Source organism: Electrona antarctica (assembly GCF_951216825.1).
Source record: "Electrona antarctica genome assembly, chromosome: 16".
Classification (NCBI taxonomy): Eukaryota; Metazoa; Chordata; class Actinopteri; order Myctophiformes; family Myctophidae; genus Electrona; species Electrona antarctica.
Genome location: NC_136797.1, coordinates 19,229,988 through 19,252,430, shown reverse-complemented (window position 1 = coordinate 19,252,430; position 22,443 = coordinate 19,229,988). Strand labels below are relative to the sequence as shown.

Sequence of the window (22,443 nt, the reverse complement as noted above, 5' to 3'; positions counted from 1 at the left end):
TTTTTGTAAATGTCATAATGTTGCTGTCTGATGTGGGTGGGTCTTTCAGTACCTTCATGATGCTCAGTGACATAGCAGCTAGGTTTGTTTCCCTGCCCACATCCCTGGTTTTCTTCTACAGATGTTTGGGTGTTTGGGTGAATTTCACCCACGTTTAGTGATAGAGAAAAATCCCATACACCCACAATTAATCTTTTCTCACATGGGTGGACCAAAGGAGAAGTACCCAACTCCATTATTTATTTATTTTTTAGGAAACATTTTAAAATAATACCCACATTTTCACCGATTTTGCCCACCTATGATAGGAAAATTGATGTTTCCACAGATCATTTCTAGGCCTTAACATTTGTATGTTAATAAAATTGGATAGTCATTCTTAAAAACAGACAGTTTTGTTACGCAGTCAATGAAAAAACCATTTATTAAACAAGAATTAAACATTTCATCGCTCAGATGGGGCAGTGTTAAAGTCCCTACCCAGTACCACGGAGGTTGTGGGCTAAAAAATCCACCGTTCCATTATGATGTCATATGTTTAATTGACTGCATTGTAAAACAACCTTTGAGTACAAGTTAAAAATATAATTGTAAACTAAATAGAAATTACAGGGGCCAAGCACAAGCTGCAGTGTGACAGGGACTAAGATAAGCAATAAAAAACAATTGTGATACAAAACATAATACAAAATACTAATAGTAATAATAATTCAGTGGGCAATCATAGGGCAAAACATTAATGTCCTAATGTGGCACCATAAGGCCAACACATTCATGCTGTAGCAGAAACAATACATGAAATATGACTGTAGGCCATCCTACAAAGTTTTGTAATAAACCATAGCGGTACATAAAAAAACGGAAATATATTTAAAAACAATAAAAAATACAACAGGTTTCTTGGCCTGCAATTAATCATTAGAAATGAACAGTTAACAGTTTGCATTAAATCAAACAATTGTATGTCAGTTGTCTGTGAGCCTGTTTTAGTCATATTATCAAAAACGTGCGTGTGTGTGTGTGTGTGTGTGTGTGTGTGTGTTGTGTTACTGCTTGTGGACAAGGCATTTTGTTAAAATGAACGTGTCTGTAGACCCAAAAGCAGGCTCAGATAAAAAACAAATTAAAATGTGACAGCCATCATCCTGATAACATTGGTACCACATTTGAATGTATACCACATGCAATGACAAGTCGACTGACTTCCCGTGCATGTGAAGAAAAAGCATCTTGGATCAACCCAGACCAGGCCTTAACTCAGCTCCCCTCAGTGCCAACCATTGGGCACCCACGGTTCGTCATCGTCTACACAAACATGCCACACCATAATGCAGTTATAGTTCAGTAGAAAAATCAGTGTCATTAAACCCAGGGCTATCCCAGCAAGTGCCACCACAAAGAGGCACTTGCGAGAGTGGCAGAAGACCCCCGTCTGCCAATGAGCTGGATCCTCCACCCTGCCCTCCTCCAGGAGTCTGGGGTCGGGGTGCGGTTTTAGACAGCTTTTAATCCATGAGACAGGGGAGTGGACTGAAAGGGTGCTCTGAGGAGTTTCAGTTCCAATGCATGATCTTGTCTCCTCCATCTTGGCAGGTGGCGCTTATATTCTTCTCTGTGACAGGTCCAAGAGATCTACGAAGAAAAATCCCAATTGTAAATAGAAATCTGACAGCATAATTTGGTATTTCTTAATGCTAATTAATGTTTCATATGCTTTAATTAATTCCCTATACGCCAGACAGAGCTCTGAGGTCTGCTGACATTCTGTTTGTTGCTGGTTGTTCCCAAAAGCAGACAAAAATGCAGGGGTGCTGACCAAGTGGTCCAGGCGCATGCCACATATAGGCTTTGGCCTGACAGCGCTTCGCGTGTTCAAGTCCCATTCATGACGACCTTTGCTGCGTGTCTTTCCCCTTCTTTCCTGTCTATCTTCACTTGATACTATCAATAAAGGCAGAAAAGCCAAATACAAATCTTTAAAAAAAAAGAATGCAGGGGTGCTTCTGCTGCTGCTGCCCCCAGGCTCTGGAACAGACGGCCCCTTCCTATCCACACCGAAGACCCACTTCTTTTCCCTTGCTCATATGTGAGACTGAGAGTACTTATCTATTTATCTGCTGTTTAAAAAGAAAAGGAAAAAAAAAATATATATATATATATATATATATATATCTTGAAAATATATCTTGTAAATAACATGCTTTGGCTTACTGGCAATGTGACTAAGAAATTTGGTGCTGATCAGTCCAGCGATTAGACAAACAAACTGATTAGACAAACCTGATTAGACAAACAATCACTGACACACAGACTGACCCTCTCCTAGAAGGATAGCAGGGGTCATCGTCACATTAACAGATTCTACTGCTGTATAGTGTCCGTGCAAAAAGCAGCACAGGAAAAGCCGATTTTACAGTTGAATGTCAAACCTGCATACCTACAGTACAGATACCAATAGTGAGATGAAACAACCAGAGGTTATTAAGGTGTAATCTAGTAGAAATCAAAAGTTGGTGTATAAACTAAAGATAGAAAACTAACTATGGGATAAACAGTCAGATTTGAGTGAAAAGGAGATTTGAGTGAAAAGTGATTATTCTGGATTGATAAAAATGCACTGAAGGCTGTGATAGGCCTACTGTAAATGATTGACAATTTCACAGGAGAGGTATGCGAGTATGTGATGAAACTGCAAGCTAGGACATGCAAGATAGTAAACCTTGGAGTCGTAGGAATTTTAAATCTTGGAGAGTATAAACACCTTGTGACCAATATTGAACTACACTGATGATGCAGAAATTATGAATGATTCCAGTTCCTGTTAAATCTGTAAATTTAACTCAAGAGTGTGCAAAAGGATCCATTTGGTTCCATTTATACACTATAGAGGTGCATGCATAAAGTTAGTGGCAAATCAAGTGGCAAAGTGAGTTTAACATAGTTTAATGCAATTATATAAGACTTTTCTGTTTGGATGCATGGGCTGTCAAGGCCAGAAAGTAATTTTTTGCCACTCAGTACTGGCGTTCCTGCATAACATTCCCGGGTATGATGAGGATGTCACGCGCATACCCTCTATACCTATGACCTATAATAGTCATAATGCAGAACTGTAGCTACAGGCATACAGTAATGTGTAGAGTGGAACAACTGGTTATTGTGTAAGCCTAAATGAAAATAGTCCTTTGGCTTCATGGGAAACACACCAGTTTATTATTTACTCATTCCGATCATCACTGAATGACAAGAAGATCCCAAAGGACATTCTTGTCATACATTTGAATAGGCAATATGGACAGTAGGTCAGCATGGCTGCCTCTACGGACTAGAAACTAATCTTTCTGCATTAGATAAAGCCACAGATTTATGTTGCTTCCCTACACAAGTCAACACAGCCAAGAGAGATGGCCAGCTATGGAATTTTAATCTGCATCAACTGACTTTAAAAAAGAAAATAGCATATCTTCAAACTCACAGCGCATCGCAGTGCACCTGAGCTACTGTATTCAGCTATTTTTGCATGCCACACAAAATATAATACAGGCCTTAAAGTCATTAAAAAGTCTATTGGCGTTTAGATTTAATACAAATAAAAAACATCAGAAGTTATTCGATTAACCAACATGATCAAGATGACGTCGCTTATTGGTTCAATATCACTGTATATTAGTCATATACTGTAGCACACTGGGTGCTTGAAGGTGCTGTGTGCATAGATCCTACAACAATAGTATTCATAGATCATAGCATAAGTATAAACACTGGACAGTATGTGTGCATTATGTGTATATACATTTATGTGAGTGCAGTTTTAAAATGCTATAAGTGTCATGTGAGCCAGTGTGTAAATATTGAGGTAGGTGTGTGAGGGTGCTACAGTACAGCATGTGCAGTTTTGAAGTTGCTGTACACATCACACATTGTTTTCTGAGCTCTTCTTTTGTCATTGTACAATGTGCAGACTATTACATTTTATTGAGGTATCGTGACTGTTATCTGTTAAGTTTCTGGCAGTATGGGCCGGCAGTACAAGAATAGGAGATTGTATTTTTAAACGTTATTAGTACCGACATGCAGTCTGAGTCACTGTTTGAGAATCAGTGCCACTGTTCTAAGTAAAGGCATCAATTTATTAATACTGACCAGCAGTTAACCTTAACCCAGCCCAGTGTCTCTGTCCATGCCTCTGTGGTGCTGAAATGGTCAAATGATGCCTCCCCCCCTCTCTCAAGACTTTCCATACAGAGAGACTAGTGGGAAAGATTAGATTCATGGCTTTTAAGGAAACGTTCAGGGCTACAGCCTACAGCCACCCCGGTCGGTCCATTCGGTAATCCGCCCCCGATCACGTGCACCACACAGGCAATGATGGAGGAGATTTGCGCTCTGCTGAGCAGCTCTTTCCAAGAGAAGACACTAGAGACCTGGGCGACCACGTAAACTTGTATAGGGTTTAAAATGAGATCAAGCCCCATCTACAAATACTGTCAAATGTCTCATTATGACTGCCATCTATGAGCTGACTGTCCGTTACTACACATACAGTATAATGTTCCGAAAATCAAAGCAGCATGTATGAAGTTATGTTGACATTTAGATGAGTGACCTTAGCCTACTTAAGGATCTGATTACATTTTAGAGTTGCGTTGCACATAACTAGCTGTCATGCAGAGGAGGTCAGGTCAGCTATAGTATACATTTATTTATCTGGAATCTGAGATGGGGGGGGAGAGAGAGAGAGAGAGAGAGAGAGAGAGTGCTCCTGCTGTTTGAGGCGCTCACCACGATGCAGTTCAAGTTATACCATGTCTTGTCAGTTGTCACCTTAAGGAACCAGCTTTTTATGTATAGGCCTATGGCAGCATGTCAGAACTTGTTCTTACCCTTGCCTTAAAGCGTTTTTTCTCTCCCCTCAAAGTGGTAAACAACCCCAAACCATATAGACAGAGGGAGGTAAAAGTTACTTTGAATCAGAATCCAGACGGCTCATAAATCAGATTAAATGATGTTCTCATGTGAAATTCATACCTGCCAACCCTCGTGCATTTGGCAGGAGACTCCTTTTATTTAACCATTTCTCCTGTGCGACTCCTATACGCCAGCCTCCTTTTCTCCTGCTTTTGGGGGATTTCACCCTTTTCGCGTGGTTAACCCAGTCAAAGGTCAAAGGCTTTTTCATGGATCCTATGTTAGTAAAGCCATACAAATATCAAACTCCCCAAATCCATCAGAATACTGGGGGGGGGGGGGGGTCCCGTGTCCGTGGTTTTATCTGACGGTCTGAGGTTAGCAAGTAGGCTATGGATATTCATACTGTACATTGTCTTTGACTGCCATGCACATTTGCTGCATTAAAAAAAATTGTTGAGCAGTCTTATATGGGCGAACTATCTTTAAGGCAGATGCATTATGCAGCCTGCATATGGCTAATGCTGATCTCATCTGACCAGATACTGTATCTCATGCCTTTATGGTAGTTAGCCCATGTGAGACTGCTCAACTGTTCATCATTTTTTAATCGCTTAAACGATTAGGCTACAGATCAATATCGATGATAGATTGATCTCATGTCGTTGGAATGTCTAACAAACAGAACCCCCCCACCCCCCCTTTCCACCCGATGGACTATAGCGAACGCATAGGTTGCATACAGTATATATTAGATTATTAATTATTAGTACTTATAGAACAGATTTTTAATATATTATGCTTTTAAGTAGTTTTTCTTAAAAAGTCGTAACTGTGTATGTGTGTACTGTGATGTCTTGTTGTCTTTTACCACTGCACATAAGAAGTTCTTTGAAGTTGAAGTCACCTGCATGTGCACTTAGTGTGACAGTTGTAATACCCAGAAGACAGCTTTGACGTCCTTAAAAAAACCTTTCAATTATTGCAATTATTTTGAGATGTATCTCTTATCCGTTGTAAGTGAACCATTGTATGTTTGTGTATTGTAGTTGTAGCCTATGTTGTGGTGAATGATGTGTTGTGTTTTGTGCTATTGGGGGATCCATAATAAAGTAAAGTAATACAATTTAAGCTATGTGCGGCTACTTAATGACATTCAAAAAACACCATAATAAATACATAACTGGACATAAACACAACAAGTAGGGAAACATAGGTCTAATGCATGTCAGCATTCAGCATAGACGTAAACATAATCACGTGGGGCTGCATGGGACTTACCTGCACGATATGCTTTTGAGCTGTTGATCTGGTTAACCTTTTCCTCAACTTCAAACAGACCCGCTCGTCATCGGTTTGACTGAAGAACAGTCTTGTTGTATTGGTAATACTAATGGGTAGGTCTATTGGCACTTATAGCAGATCGCTCAAAACAGCAGCAGCAAAACACTAGTTGGCTAGTATGCTACTCATTCATGAGAGAGAGGCAACGAGACAAGCACCAAACTCTCCTCCCTTAAAAGACGTACCTGGCCGAGGCACGGTGCCATTGGTTGGACTGGTAACCAATCATAAATGCGTTCAGCTTGTTGACAAAAATACTTGAACTTGTAACTTCGGTGTAGGAAGCTCAGAAAAGGATACAAAGTGCATGGCTGGGACAGGCTATGCATATTTTATTTACGGTCGCTGTCTAAACATAAATGAAGGCTATAGAGAAGGGAGGACTCAAGACTAGCAGATCATTGAGGTTGGAAAAAAAAGAAGTGAAAAACACACACACACACACACACACACACACACACACACACACACACACACACACACACACACACACACACACACACACACACACACACACACACCTGAAAGGGAATCTTTGAAATGTTTCATAGTTTTAGAAATATAGTGCTTTCAAATTTGAGAAATGTATAATAATAATAATAAATAATAATAATAAAACGTTATTTGTATAGCACCTTTCATGACATGAAATGCAGCTCAAAGTGCTTTACAGAGCAATGGAGAGTCTCCATTGCTCTGTAAAGCAAAAGAAAAGAAAAGCAAGGCATACAAAGCAAGGCATAAACATTAAAAAACAAGAGCAGTAATGCAATACAGTGAGGACATGAATAACAAAATATTAAAAAAACAAATCAATTAAAAGCAAGGGTGTAGAAGTGGGTCTTGAGCTGTGCTTTAAAAATGTCTACAGAGGCTGCCTGTCGAAGGTACAGTGGGAGTTTGTTCCACGCCGTCGGCCCGTAGAAGCAAAAAGCTGCTTCCCCGTATTTTTTAGTTGCCATTTTTTTAGGCAAAGCGAGCAGGCCAGCAGTGGAAGACCTTAGGGGGCGGTTTGGGACATATTTAGGCAGGCAGTCATGTAGGTAGGAAGGTGCGAGACCATTGAGAGCTTTTTAAACAAGTAGAAGAATTTTAAAATCAATCCTAAAAACAACCGGAAGCCAGTGCAATGAAGCCAAAACTGGAGTAATATGTTCTCTCATCTTAGTTCTAGTTAAAACTCTGGCTGCTGCATTTTGGACAAGTTGTAATCTGTCAGTTGTTTTCTTAGGCAGTCCAGAAAAAAAAAGTGCATTGCAGTAATCAAGCCGAGAAAAAACAAAGGTTTAGCGTTTTTGCATCGTCCAATGACAAATAGGCTCTGATTCGTGCAATATTTCTAAGATGAAAAAAGGCAATCTTGGTAACATGATTAATGTGTGAATTAAAATTCAATTCAGAATCAATAATGACCCCCAAGTTCTTTACTGTACTGTTACTTTCTACAGTCAGGTTGCCAAGTCTGCTTATTATTGATTCTTTCTGCTCACTAGAACCGATTATGAGAACTTCTGTCTTATCCTCATTTAGCTTGAGAAAGTTCTCACTCATCCAGCATTTGATGCTAGACAGACAGGTCAACAGCGGGTCTAAAGCACAGGGATCATCTGGAGCTACAGAAAGATATAGTTGGGTATCATCAGCATAGAAATGAAAATTGACTCTGTGATTGGTAATGAGTTCTCCCAATGGCAGTATGTACAGGGAGAATAACAGAGGACCAAGAATCGAGCCCTGTGGAATACCAGAACCGATGTTGTGTTTGTCTGAGTCAAACTCAGCTAGATTGACAAAATAGCTTCTGTTTGATAGGTAGGAGGAAAACCAGGACAGGGCCGTGCCAGACAGGCCTATCCAGTGCTCCAGACGCTGTATTAAAATTGAATGATCAATCGTGTCAAATGCAGCCGTTAGATCTAGAAGTAAAAGAACGGAAACATGTTTCTTGTCAGCAGACACCCTAAGATCATTAATTACTTTTACAAGTGCTGTTTCTGTGCTGTGGCCTTTCCTAAAGCCAGATTGGAATTTGTTATGCACATTATTGTTCTGTAGAAACACATCCAATTGATGAAAGATGCATTTTTCTAAAACCTTGCCCAGAAAGGGCAGATTAGAAATGGGTCGATAGTTACCCAGCACAGAGGGATCAAGATTGTGTTTCTTGAGTAAGGGTCTAACTACAGCCATTTTCAGTGAGTCTGGAAAGACGCCTGATTGTAGAGAGCTGTTTACAATTTTTAGGATATCTCCAATCACACTGTCTAAAACCTCTTTGAGAAAGGTGGTGGGAATTGTATCCAATGAACAGTATAATGGTGCTCAATGGCAGATATCTGGTGAGAGTGGTTCTCAAACATTTTCATGTCCAGGAGCCCCAAATTGTATGGTAGGCTATTTTCCCCGCATGATGACTATTTTCAGATGGGGGCCCCTTCTGAAAATATTTTGTGCCCCATAAGAGGCGGCTGGTCAATGTTTGTCATGTTTTGAAAATAGTAGGTCTACAAGCTCACAATGTGATGCGTTGCAGCACGTTGTGAGCTTGTAAATGTGCTATTTTCGAATGTTAAGTGTTCTTCATTTTGCTGTACGTCACCTTGGTTATTGTGCCGAAAGAATGCTCCTGAGCACACAAGTGGTTGGTATTGGCAATATGTAGGTATTTTATTTACAATCGTATCTAAACAACAACATAAGTCAATGTAAACGGGTGGGACTTTATAGCAGAGAAGGCAAAAAAGGGATCCTCCAATCAGGTTTATTTTGTGTCAGTTTGCGATGATTGTGTACAGTGCAGAAATCATTTAAGCACGAGTAGGTAATTATTGGCAATAACCGATAATGTAACCTACCCTGGCGATTAACCTACATGTTGTGATATCTGTGTGTGTGTGTGTGTGTGTGTGTGTGTGTGTGTGTGTGTGTGTGTGTGTGTGTGTGTGTGTGTGTGTGTGTGTGTGTCTGACATTTCAGTTTGAAAAAACAGCCAGCATGTCAAATGGGGTCAAAATTGATGTCCCCTCATTTTACTGGTCTCATAAGGATAGGGTTATGGTAGGACATAATACATCAATCAATGCTGTATCCCCAAAGGTTTCCAAAACCATCGTGTGTGTGTGTGTGTGTGTGTGTGTGTGTGTGTGTGTTTGCGTGTGTACTGGTATTACTATACTTGTGAGGGCCAGATGTACTCAGAGGTACATCAGAATTTGAGAGCAACGTTTTACTGATCCTCACAGGACAAATGCTTGTTTTGGTTAAAGATTTGGGGGTGTTAGATTTACAATTAGCAAAGATTCAGGATGGGATTACAGTTAGGATGCGGCATCAGCAAAAGGCCATACATTTAAGGGTTAGTGTTGGAGCTATGCCTGATATATACTAAGTAAGTTGCGTGGCGGTGTTGCTCACCAGAAATAGCAGATCTACAAGCTCACAGTGCATCGCGCTGCAACGCGTTGTGAACTTGTAGATCAGCTATTTTTGGCTTTCGGTTTAGTTTCAGAATGATTTTTTTTTAAATCGCCATCCTAAAATGTCCACACACAAATATCGTAATACAAGTGTGTGTGTGTGTGTGTGTGTGTGTGTGTGTGTGTGTGTGTGTGTGTGTGTGTGTGTGTGTGTGTGTGTGTTGTATGTGTGAGACTCACTGGCATAAAACATTCTCTGCTGCAGTCATGAACAAGTGCAATACAATCCCCCCGACCCATATGAAACCATATTCTATTTACATAGCATTCAACATAAGTGCTTCAGACAACTGAGTTACAGTAGTTGTACATAATATGCGATAAGCATCCATAACCAAACAAAAGTATTGAAAATTACACTTAAGCATGCATAGGCCAAAACAAGAACTTGATCAGAAGCAACCTTTCAACTACGACAATTCACATTCAGAAACAATAACTTTGTTTCAATACTTGCAGTGTGTTTGTTTAAGTCTTGTGTTTACTTATAACTTAATTTGGAGATACTGCAATTCAGATAATAAACATAACTCAAATTAAGAACAAAGGCCATGAGTTATTCTCTTACCCATTAAGCCTATCTGGTGCAGAGTAAGTAGACAATGCAACTTATCAATAACCTGTTATGATAGGTAGTGTTTGGGACTGAAAAAGAACGCACACTGGATCAACCTCCAAAGGCGTCATTTTATTCCAGTTACCTCCTAGGTGATGTTTCGAGCCTGGTATCTTTTCCTAAGACGAATGAATATAAGCAAAAACACCTGCAATTGTGCAACACAATGCTCATCGTGAAACCAACAGGAAGAAGTACACACTGCTGTGTGGTAAACAGCACAGATAAGACAGCATTGGGCCTTATCTGTGCGGTTTATCTGTGCAGGTACGGTACATATAGGTGCTGTCTTTGCCTAGTATTCCTTCCTCCGAGGAAAAGCTGGTAACTGATATAAATAACACCCTTGGAGCTTGATCTAATGTGCGAACTCTGTTCATTTTCAGTATTTATGTCTGCCCAGCACCTGGCACTTTACTTTTGATGTGCGGGCTTTATTCACCTTTTTACTGTTTGGGAAACCCCTCAGCATAAAGTGCTGTGCAGTGCCATATACCGGAGAGGATATGATAGTCTTTCAATCAAGCAGAAGTTTCTCACCTCCAGATAATGGGAAACGGCCTGTTTTTGCACCTAACCAAGACGTGTACACAAACTCACAACACCAAGTGGCTGCAAGTTGCGCTAAATTATCAACTCACTTGGATTCCTTCATGCAAAAGATTCCAAATAGCACAGTACATCAGACAGTGTTCTGCACAGGGAGGAGGTTTTACATGAAGGATCAAGTGTCGGTTAGTTGGAAAAACCTGGCCCTTTGATGCACCCTGGTAATACTGGACATGAGAAAGACTGTGGAAGGAGAGAGGGAGAGAGAGGGGGTGTTCCCAAACATACTGTATGGCTTATGACAAGGACACTACCTACTTGTGGTTTTACATAAAGAATACTGCCTTTAAATGGCTGCATATTACTGATGGAAGCCTCATATACAGACCTATTCTTATCTCACACAACGATTGGCATTAGTTGGTTTTTTGGCACATTCCTAGACAATGTGTAAATGTGGATAATTACCATTATGTTGACATAAGTACATTTCAAGTTGATCTAAAGTTAAGCTTGATGGTAATGCACTGGACAGGAAGAACATGCCTCTGGCAGATAATAAATAAACAAAATCTTAAAGGGATTCATTATACTTTCAATACCGGACTGCGTAAATAATATTAGCATTCAAAGTAACTATAATGAATTTCATTTCATCAAAATAATAGATAAAACACACACTTCCATCTGTTGGTAAAACTGGTGTTCTCATTCTTTCAGTAAAACTACCACTAGTAGCGCTTGCCTGATTTGAAATGTTTAAATAAATGAAATAAAAACAGGTGCTTCTTAAAAAATAAATTAGAAAATAATTCGATATATACCTAAGCTTACATATACATGTACTGTATATGCTGTGGTTCAGAAATAACGCAGAATACCATGGTATAGCATATAGTCCCAAAAAGGAAATGATATGTTGAAAACAGCACTACCACCAAAACCAACCAAACTAAACTGTGTTATCTAAAGTAGACTGATCATGTAGATCTAATTAAAACCAGAGTGAGTAAACGTCACAATGCCATGTGTAAGTAAATAACACTAAATTGTAAGTAATAACACTAAATAAGAGCAAAGAAATTATAATAAATAGATTAAATAAGGTTCCCCTAAGAATATACAGGAAAGAATCCGTTGTGTGATTTTTGTGTTCTATGCATGCTCAGGACTATAAGAAACATCTAATGTCAGATTAATTCTGACACTTAAAAGGTGCAAAGGTCAGTGTTCTTTATCCACTTCCTCCAGAAACGTCCTTGAAGCTCTGCCCGCATGGCAGCAAAAAGGCCTCATCAGCAAAGCTTCGGTAACGATGAGCTCCATAGCACAGTACATGACAGTGGAACAGGGAGAAGACTCTCTCTCCTCTCCGTGCCTCTGTCTTCACTTTCTCTCCGTCGACTCTCTCTCTCCTCTCTCTCCTCTGGGAGCAAATCTCCTCTTATCGCTCCCTCTCACACCACTGTGCTGACAGACGGGTCGGACAAGTTGAGTTGGCCCGTGATGTCAGTGGGTGGATACTGCTGCAGAGAGAGAGAGAGAGAGGGGAGGAAGGGGGAGAAACAAAATGCTGTGTCATTTTCTGACAAATAACACCACAAACGACATACGGTGACAATTAGTTTATTTTATTTTATTTTCCTTTTTCAATTAGCAATTGTAAGAATTTGTTTTTATTCAAAATAAAATTAAAATAAAATGGCAGAATGCCTGTGCTTCATTTCTGTGGAAATCTTTGAAGCAGACAGGTTCTTTAACCCTCCTCAGGCAGACTAGGCCTACTGTAAAGTGAATCCGATTAAAATATAAAAGATTGGATCTGATTTTAGTGAAGCAACGCAGCTCTGCCTGAGGTTGGTTAGCTTGTTTCTAAAGTAGAGTAGATGTAAGATCCTGTGCGTCTGGAACAGTGGCATTTAGTCATGTGCTGTGGAAGTTGACTCTTTTTTTCATCTTCACCCTTCAACCCGGTGATCTCATTAATTAACATACCTTCAACCAGAGGAGGCGTAACTAATTAGTGAAATCACCAGCTGTACTCCTGGGTAGGAGTGAAAACCGACTTGGACTCAGACCCAGAACCCCCTTGGCACAAAATTGAATGCCACTGACTTACAGATCACTGATCACAGCACATTTAAACCAGGCCACAGGCCGCATTTAAAACCTCATAAAACGACTGGGCAATCACTTCCAGCCATGGCTAGAAGGCAGCTCATTTTTTAACTGAACTCATTTGTGTTTATGCAGAATTGTAGTTACTGATGGGGTTGAAGTTGAATGATGACTGAGGTTCACACTGTGGACTGGTTCAAAGTGCTGTACGTGTGCTTGGACAGGGGCGTCATTTTGGATCTCAGGAGATGGCAATTGCCACCCCCTGACGTTTGCATTTGACCTTAAATTCTGTTATTTTACGCACATCTTCTGCTATTTTGTAAACAGGGCTTTAAGTGGTCACTTTGTTTGCTACAGCCGTTTATATTTCTAAAATGACGCCTCTGTGCTTTGGACTCTTACACCCAGTCCCTAAATCACTATGCTTCTCTCCTTAAAGCAGAGTGCATGATATACACATCCACTGTGTGATATAGTGCTGAGTGAAGCCTGATGTACACTTTATTCACTGAAAACAACCGGCGGTTGAACACCGGTTATTTTTAGTGAGCGATACTGTCGTGTGACGAAGTATACATTAGGCTTAAGGGAGAAAGAAGGAGAAAAACAATCCCAGTTCCACGTTGCTATGGCAACTGTGATTTTGCTTTTGTGTAAGCCAAACATCTTTTGACTATGTAGTCTGCCTTGGGTGTGATAGCAGAAAGCAGCCATATTTTGTACAATGCTGAGGTTTCCCCATACTGTGGTCATTCACGCAAAGAATAACTCACTCCTTAACCATTGTAAATATGACCGTGTGAACAGATCTTGCAATGTTTTGTTGTGTTAATTTTCTTCAGATTTTTTTATCACATCTTCAACAGAACAGCGTTGTTGTGTTGAATCGTACTCTGTATAATGTTCGTAAAACATCGGAAAGATTTCCAACATGTCAGTCGTAATCCAACTTACTCCACCTGGATTAGGACTCTCGGTGACATGTTGGAAAATGTAAGTCACACAGCAGTTTTTAAGAAAGGGATTTGATATTACCATTAAACATGTTCGAGGTGCCACAATGGACGTGAACGTTATAATTACTGTACAGTGTTATAGGGGAATGCAATGTAAACAACCAGAACAGTGTTGATCACTGTTTTGGTTGTATCACTTCACTGATATCCGTTTAGTTTTCCTCAATGATTCAAATAAGCAAGATCTACAGTGGCAGAAAGACTTTAAGTGCCTCTCATTCGAAGCTGATGCAGCCATTGCATTCAAGCATATGAGATTCATAAGCTGCTGTGATGCAACTAACATGCTCACTGACGGGGCAACATCCAAATAATACCCGTAATCGATATTCATTCATTGTAATGCTTTTTTTTTTAAATAGTTTTTCCTATAATAAACAGAGCAGATGCTCCTTATTCTCTGGACCCAGGAGTTGCATCATCGTATGGCTTAGTAGAGCCCCTATTCGGGTGTCCTCATATGTTGTACCTTGAGGGCCTGCTGTGAGTGAGGCCACTAACAGCGGAGCCCTACTGGGGGTCCGGTGGACCAGCGAAAGAGAGACACTTCTCTATCAACACCACAGTTAAGAGGTTACATCTTACTTAACCACTTAAACCCTATACGGTTGGCCGGAGGCCCACAGGGCTCTCTGCTAGGGTCTTTTCTGTTATTGTGGGGAAAGCTTTGGCTGAAAATAGCCGATCGACAAGCTCAGATAGAGCTCGAGTTTTCCCCACAATACTGGGGTTTAAGTGGTTAATCACTATAACAGTTGTCGGAAATGCTACACAGTACAAATCCAAAGAGTGCTAATTTAACTCTTGAGTGTACAAATGCAACCATTCGGTTAGATCTGTACACTATTGGGTGTTACAAATGCAACCATTCGGTTAGATCTGTACACTATTGGGTGTTACAAATGCAACCATTCGGTTAGATCTGTACACTATTGGGTGTTACAAATGCATAAACATATACATGTAATTACTGTGTAATTACGGCGTAATTACTGTGTAGTTACATGGCATCTACAGTAGGGCCACAAACGTTTCTAGTTGTACCGCGGCTAGGTCTAATGTACGTATCTATGAACAGTTACAATAATTGACATGCTTTTAGAGGGAGAGAGGAGCAGTGTGGGCATGTGGGTGAGGGACACTGACACTCCATTGATATCCATTAATATAAAAGAATAACACTTATATAAAATCAAAAATAATGGTCAAAGACTGAGGATGGTAAATTGATTCCATTAGAGCATCTTTTTTTGGTTACACTAAATCCTAAATTGCTGGTCGTTGTTTTTTTTGTGTGTGTATTCTATTTTAGCCATTTTGTTTTACAGAAGGCCATAAGACTAAAACTTCCACAACACAATCCAGAACCTCATATGGACAAAGTCATAACGGTGATCCCAAATCTTCTTGGCTTCAACATCGACCCATTCTAATGATTCTCCTCCAGGGGAGAGCAAAGAGGATGATTTAGTTCAATGTACAAAAAAATAAAAATAAATTAAATAACATCCATATAAAAGACAAGTTAACACAAGAGAAAGAAAGAGAGGGGGAAAAAACATATTAAAAAAGGGAACATGTCCAAATATGTACCTAAAAAAAAGAAAAGAATAACATAGAACATATACCATTTATCAATGTCTATTCCAGCTCCAGAGATTGTACTGTAGCTATTGGTGTGAATCTGACCATGCTCAATATGACCATGGTCAGATTTGGTCACCAGCCAGCTACGTCTGGCTGAGCAGCTGGGGCACAAACAATTGCGGGTCACTAGTTTGTCAAAATGCTCCATCCGTGTGGAAAACAACAGCCGGCAACAGCAATGAGTGCATGAGCCTTTTCTACTGGACTGTGAAAGAATGAGAACTAGTCACACTATTACTGTGCTGTAGCCTGTAGCAAACAGATTATGGAGACACATCCGAGGTCAAATAGATTAAAATTACACAGTAAAAATCCTGTGTCAACAACACAGTAAGAGTTTGAGGCTTCAAAGTTGTTAAGAGACCAAAACGAAGACAAAAAAAAGAACAAACAAGAAGACAAAGCACACACATACACACACAAACAAAACAAACAACTAATGATTATTCAAATTGTCTTCACAACCTTAGAACAGACCCTTAAAGAGGCATGCACAGTTGGACAAGAACAAAGACATTGGAAAATAAATACATTTGTAGTAGACAAACAAAACATGGTGAAAGCAAAAGTAAACCTATAATCGAGGTCCATGAGCACAATCCTGAAATAGACATGTTGGTAAAACACAGTCATATTAGTTTGTTATCGAAAGGACGAGACTACCGTCGGCAACACGTCTGGAAATGACAAAAACACTGGCGCATGCTTTCCAATGAACCAAAAGCGAACCAACAAGAAGAACCAAACAACACAAGAGGAAGTGCAATAAGAAAAGATGGATGTAAAATATCGAGCAATCAAAATGACAGGACACAAACACACAAATATACACAAACGCACACACATACGCCTGTGTGTGTGTGTACAGACACATATACGCATGTGTGTGTGTGTGTGTGTGTGTATGTGTGTGTGTACAGACAGTCAGACACACATACGCATGTGTGTGTAGAAACACGCACGCACATAGATATCACATCTAAGAGACACAACCGCCAAGAACATACACGTTCAAACCAGGCGCAGGGAATAACAGCAGCCCAACATAAGCACCACTGGCAGACTGCTTACGTTACGGTGTGGCCCCCCTCCTCTGACACCATGCATGCCCCCTAAAAAAGTCCATTCAACCCCAAAAAGCTGGCCCTGCTCTGCCCACAGCCTGCAATGGCTCATATTTATAGGTCTAAGTGTGAGTTATAATAAAATCAAGAGTCCAGCTTCTGGCCTGGTCTGCACTCCTGCACTGAAGTCCCCTGGCCTGTAGAGGGCACTGGCCTACAGATGCTGACTGGGATGGCTGATCGATGGGTTGAACTGACAGACATGTGGGCCGAGGCTGTGGAATGGGGTGGAGCGGAGTCATGGTTGGAGTCTCTCTCTCGCAAATCGCAGATGGGGATGTGTATGTAGGCAAGAGAGGACAGAGGTTCGAAGAAGAGTAAGGAGAGAGAAAAGTGAACAAAGAGAGACAGAGGGAAGGAAGAAGTATAGAGAGGAGGGGGAAGAGTAAATTAGGGAAGATGTCGCTTCTTCGTCTTCTTACCGTGCAGTCTTTGGAGGACCTACGTCTCTTGATGTTGGAGGCCAGGTTGGTACTGATGGACCTAAAAGAGGCTTTCTTTTTGGGGTCGGGTTCTGCTCTACCACTTTTTCTATCCTAAAATGAATATATGTAGAAACATTATTCGTGGTCCTGGGCTGGGGTGACAACCTTGATTTCCATTCTCTCTCTTCCCCACTATGATAACCACCACCACCTCCACCTCCTGTACCACCACCCGCCAACCCAATGACTTTGAGGGAGGTTTCCATTAGAATGACTACATCTTTTTTGTTTTTTTGGACGTGTAAGAAGTTCAAATGGGGATAAAGGAATGCGATAAAGCCTGCTAGTTGTGATAGTGGCTAAGGTAGTTGGGTCATGAAGGTTCCTTTTAGGCAAGTCAGTTATCTGCACTTTTGTGCAATAATAAGTTTTCTATCACACCAGGACTGTACAAGATGGAGATCCCCCTAGTAATGCATTGGCACATCCAAACACCCCCAGACCTCTATAGAAATGCATTGGAATGGTTGGAGTGATGACCAGTAAAGGATGTCAGTGGGTGATACCTGCACTACACTGATTTAACCATCCACAATATCCTACTTGACACACTCACTCCCGCCTGCACACACTGCACGCATACAACTGCATCCCCTTATCCCAGCACACAACAGCTCTCACAGGAGGAAGAAAAAGCATCAACAGAAACAGTCAATATGCCAAAAAACGAAGACATTACAAAAGTCAAATTTGCTAGACTCTACTTCTGTGTATACGGTTCCAACTTCCAAGTCAACCCTTGTCAAAAGCTATGGGGGGAAATATTGCATATTCCTGTCAAAAACATAATAAAATATTGATTTGTCTTCAAGGTTACCCGTATCCTTACATGCTGAAAATGTAAATGAATGCCCTCCCACCCTCATACCATCAGAGTGCCCCACATAGCTACTCTCAGTTCTGTATCTACAGCACAGCACAATAACTGGGTGTTTGTTTGCAAAAAGCTCATATTAAGGTATTCTTACATCCTGAGTCTCTAGAGAGGAAGAGGGCTGCATAGAGGGGAGAAAAGAAAAATAATGAAATAAATATCCATCCACTTGCTGTTAGATCGTTATACTTTAAAAAGATCCTTAAGCGAAAGTCAACTAAGAAAAGTGTGAATATAAAAACTAGCAAAGCAAACACCACATCCAAAGCCAGGCAGTTATGAAAAGAAGGTAGAGAGGCTTCCAAGAGGCAACTATGAAAATACAGATCAAGGTGGTAACATAAAAACAAGTCATTAATTAAAGCCATTGAAATTCATTATACCCGATATTATGGTATAATGGAAATTCACTCCACACTCTGGGGAATGAAATGGAGTGTGGAAAAATGATACAAAAGCTTTGTGAAGCCATAAGAGCTGCACTAAAGCTGCCTTTAACAAGAGATAGAGGGGGACGATGGTATAAGATTGCTGTGCAGGTTCACCGTGTTAAAGTGAGGATATCTGTAAAGATGGTGCTTCTAAAAGCTGCTATTTCTAAAAGATGTCAGACAGCATTGTGTGCTATGGATGTCGAGTGAGATGCAACTGGGAGATCAGTGTCGGGATGACATTTGAGAAGAGGGAGGCAGGGGCAGTGTGGTGTGAATTTCAACATGCCAAAGGGGTACAGTGTATGGGAGATTAATAAGGAGAGCGACCTCTGATAACAGAATATGCAACACAAAACAAATAGCATGACAAATCAATCCAGGCCAGCACTGGGCCCACACAGTGCATCCTTTGCATCAGGTCACATGACTTAGTTTCGTCCGACCACTTTAACCACTTAAAACCTATACTTGGTTGAGTGGAGTCCCTCAGGACTCTGTACTAGTGACTTTTCCATTTCCGCTCTATATTACATAAGAATACAGATGCTGGGGGTTTAAGTGGTTAACCCTGGCGTCCCAATTTTGGGCATATAGGCTAAGTATAGGCTCTACATGTACACACTCTAGAGCTACAAGCTAGGATCTACAAGATAACAACACATGATGCATTGTGAGCTTGTAGATTTTCCTAAACATTCAGGAAATATTTGTGGTTAAGTGGTGTTCCATCCATGACCATGCTAATCACACAAGTTCTCTCAGCCTCTTGATGGCTCGGCATCAGGAGGTGAGGGGCTGGCGTGGAGGATAGATGAGGGCTGACAGAGGAGTAATGGTCATTGGGTAACTTATTACTCCTTTTTTAGAACTGCTTGAATGAATTCATCCATAAATAAATGAAAATGGGTTTTTCCTGTTGGTAAGATGACATCTCATAAGTTAGTAAAAAACCATCCATCATACTGTATTCAGTCAGAATTTTGTTCAATGTTTGAAGTCAGGAAAAGAAAAAAATCAATGCCCGCATGTGATTGACATTGGTGTTCCCTTTCTTTTTTGGCTTGTCTGTCCAAGAGCCCCCCAAAAGTGTGCAGTCCCGGCCATGCAAGGCATGCTAGACCACCAGATGAAGAGTGGTGTGTGTGTGTGTGTGTGTGTGTGTGTGTGTGTGTGTGTGTGTGTGTGTGTGTGTGTGTGTGTGTGTGTGTGTGTGTGTGTGTGTGTGTGTGTGTGTGTGTGTGTGTGTGAGACACGCAACAGTATACAGCAGTAGCTCGACTCCCATTGGAAACAGACGTGAGCCGCCGTTGGAATGCATCACCGTTATACACCGCCATCGTCATCACTCAATAGATTTGGCTCTCTGCCTCTCATGTTGCTTTAAATACGTTCATATTCAGACAGTGCACTTCTGAATAAAGCCGGCATAGCTGCTCTGTGATGTAGTGGGGGAGGAAATAAGTCTGTGAATATTTACAATACAACTAAGCCAGTATGTAAAGGCTTGTTAGATTAGAACCTCATAACAAGAGGTTTTTTTTCTTCTTCTTTGGGGATAGCCAATCATTTACTTGAAAAATGGATCCTATATGTCTATCCCCCAAGCTTTAGGATATAGGGTTGACTCACCAAACGAACAGGAATACAACTCTGGATTAATGTTCGGCTCGGTGCATTCACCCACGCACAAATTATTTTCAACTTGAGTAGGCGAATACTGGGCCAGCACATTACTTACTAAACAATAGGAATCTGGGCATCTGGTGGCGTACAGGTAAACCACTCGCTCACCACCACCGAGGCCCAGGAATCTGGCAGGGGACTGTATTCTCTCTGCGCTAGACTCGTAAAGTTGGTTAGTCTGGGTGGCTGTTCAGCAGAAAGGGGATCTGGGTGAGAAAGCATGAACATCTGCACTGAAGAAACTTCTCACTATCAGGTGAAAAGAAGTGTGACCGGAGGTCGCAGTTAACCATGAAAACTTGCGTTTTTGACACCTAACCCAAAATCCCTGTCACTCTGTCACATATCACCTAACTCAAATCCAGTCACTCACCCCAGGCAAGCCCCCAGGTCATCGTGACATCACGTGACATCAGCCCCCTGGTCACCCCAGGCAAGCCCTCAGGTGCCCAGGTCATCGTGACATCACGTGACATCAGCCCCCATATATGGTGCCCAGGTCACTGTGATTTATTGGTCAAAGTTCATCCAATGGCAAAGCAACCGCACTCGCCCAGCAGTCTGACGCCACCCAGGCGGATGCGTGCACACACCGATCTGCCCCAGCAGTACGACCTCCACACTCTCACGGAGGAGACTGTCGACGAGCGGCGCAGTCGTCTGGCCAGAACTAGAGTTCAAACTAGAGTTCTCAACAGGCCCTCAGGTGTCTTACTGGTAGGAAGAGATTGGTATAGTGACAGTACACAACACATGCTGTGTACTGTGTATTTAAAGCTGTATTTAAAGCTTCTAAAGGTTCATTAGGTCAATTATTTCAGAGAAACAAAACCGGGTTCATCCTCCACTACATCACCACATCGTTGTATTGGAAAGAGCATCTTAAGCATGCCAGCCATGGTTTTAACCCTACATCTTTGAAGAGCATTGTGGAAGCCAGAGATGAGGCGAATAGCAAACAATGATCTTCCTCAAGTAAGACTTTAAGGACATCAAAAGCAGCTAGAGCCAATAGCACAGAGACAGTTACCCCATGAGGGGACTTTGGTTATTCAGAAGTGCACGTACTCTGGAGTTACTATGCTGAGAGGTATATAGGTGCAAAATACAGCATTCAGTAGTAATTTGCATAATACCCAACAGTTTAAACACATATTGTACATATGCATACAGTATACATACATACATACATACATACATACATACATACATACATACATACATACATACATACATACATACATACATACATACATACATACATACATACATACATACATAGCCTACATACAGTACATACAAAAACACGTAAAGCAGTCAAATCGATACCAACAACTAAACACAGGTGTGGAGTATCTACTCTACTAAGGAAGGAGGAGGACACATACACTTGTTATCCTATTCAACACAATGCAGGAACTGTAATCTAAATAACGTTGTTAATTAATTTGGTACGCTGCCTGCAGGCTCCTGCAGACCGTTGGCACGAGAGCCCATTGCAGCGGTCATACTGAGTGAAGGGAACATTGTTGCTCTCTGTCCTGTCGCTCCAGGGCCTGGCCTGTGAGAGCCCCTGTGCAGAGATGCATGTCCGTGACCGTGAGCCATATTGGTGCCTGCCGCCGGATTTATCCTTTGTCCTATATATGACAGCGCAGTGCACTGAAAATAGCCAACGTAGCCTATACCATGTACTCGCAACTTGTAGATTGGCTCTGGCTTTACTACTAGTATAATTTGAGCATGAAAAGGCGACATTACCATGGCTGACATCAGTGACATGGATCTGGGAGAACGTCTGCAAATTACACGCATAGTTTTGAGTGTCCCCTCTCCTTTCTCAGTGAGCCCTCCCTCTACTGCATGCATTTGCCTGCCGTATATGCCTATAGACAATGTACATTCATATGAGGGCACACACAACACTTACATAATAGTAGTAAGGTCAATGGCAGACAGTTTCAGAAGGACATTGATTTGTTGACAGGCACCCGAGACTGTGGTCTTATACTGTACCTTTCTCTGGCCCTGCTGTCGCCGCTATTCAACAACAGGGCCAGAACCAGTGACCCTTTTGTCAAGGCTCTCTCAAAGAGCCAGCATGTGACAGACAGGCCACCAAGACCACATCACAGACTCACAGTGTCTACGAGTGGGACCCCTGCG

At 41.2% G+C, this 22,443-nt stretch overlaps 1 protein-coding gene and 1 long non-coding RNA gene across 6 annotated transcripts in view; both read right to left on the bottom strand.

Moving 5' to 3' along the window:
- Positions 1-408: 408 nt before the first annotated feature.
- On the bottom strand, positions 409-6,434 carry LOC306939953. Its single transcript, XR_013791952.1, has 2 exons — positions 6,190-6,434; positions 409-1,632 (listed from the first exon to the last, which is right to left on the bottom strand). It is a non-coding gene; the product is annotated as an uncharacterized lncRNA (long non-coding RNA).
- A 5,679-nt stretch (positions 6,435-12,113) lies between these two features.
- LOC306939596 (glutamate receptor ionotropic, NMDA 1) overlaps positions 12,114-22,443 on the bottom strand; it is a 36,142-nt gene continuing 25,812 nt past the window's right edge. For 2 of the 5 annotated variants that reach the window (XM_079524213.1, XM_079524214.1), the window contains one exon: positions 12,114-12,419. In XM_079524213.1, the coding sequence (XP_079380339.1) occupies positions 12,351-12,419 (69 nt within the window). In that variant the 3' untranslated portion in view covers positions 12,114-12,350. Of the gene's footprint in view, positions 12,420-17,223; positions 17,338-18,254; positions 18,282-22,443 lie in introns of all 5 variants that reach the window. The other 3 variants (XM_079524212.1, XM_079524210.1, XM_079524211.1) reach the window with 3 other exon arrangements.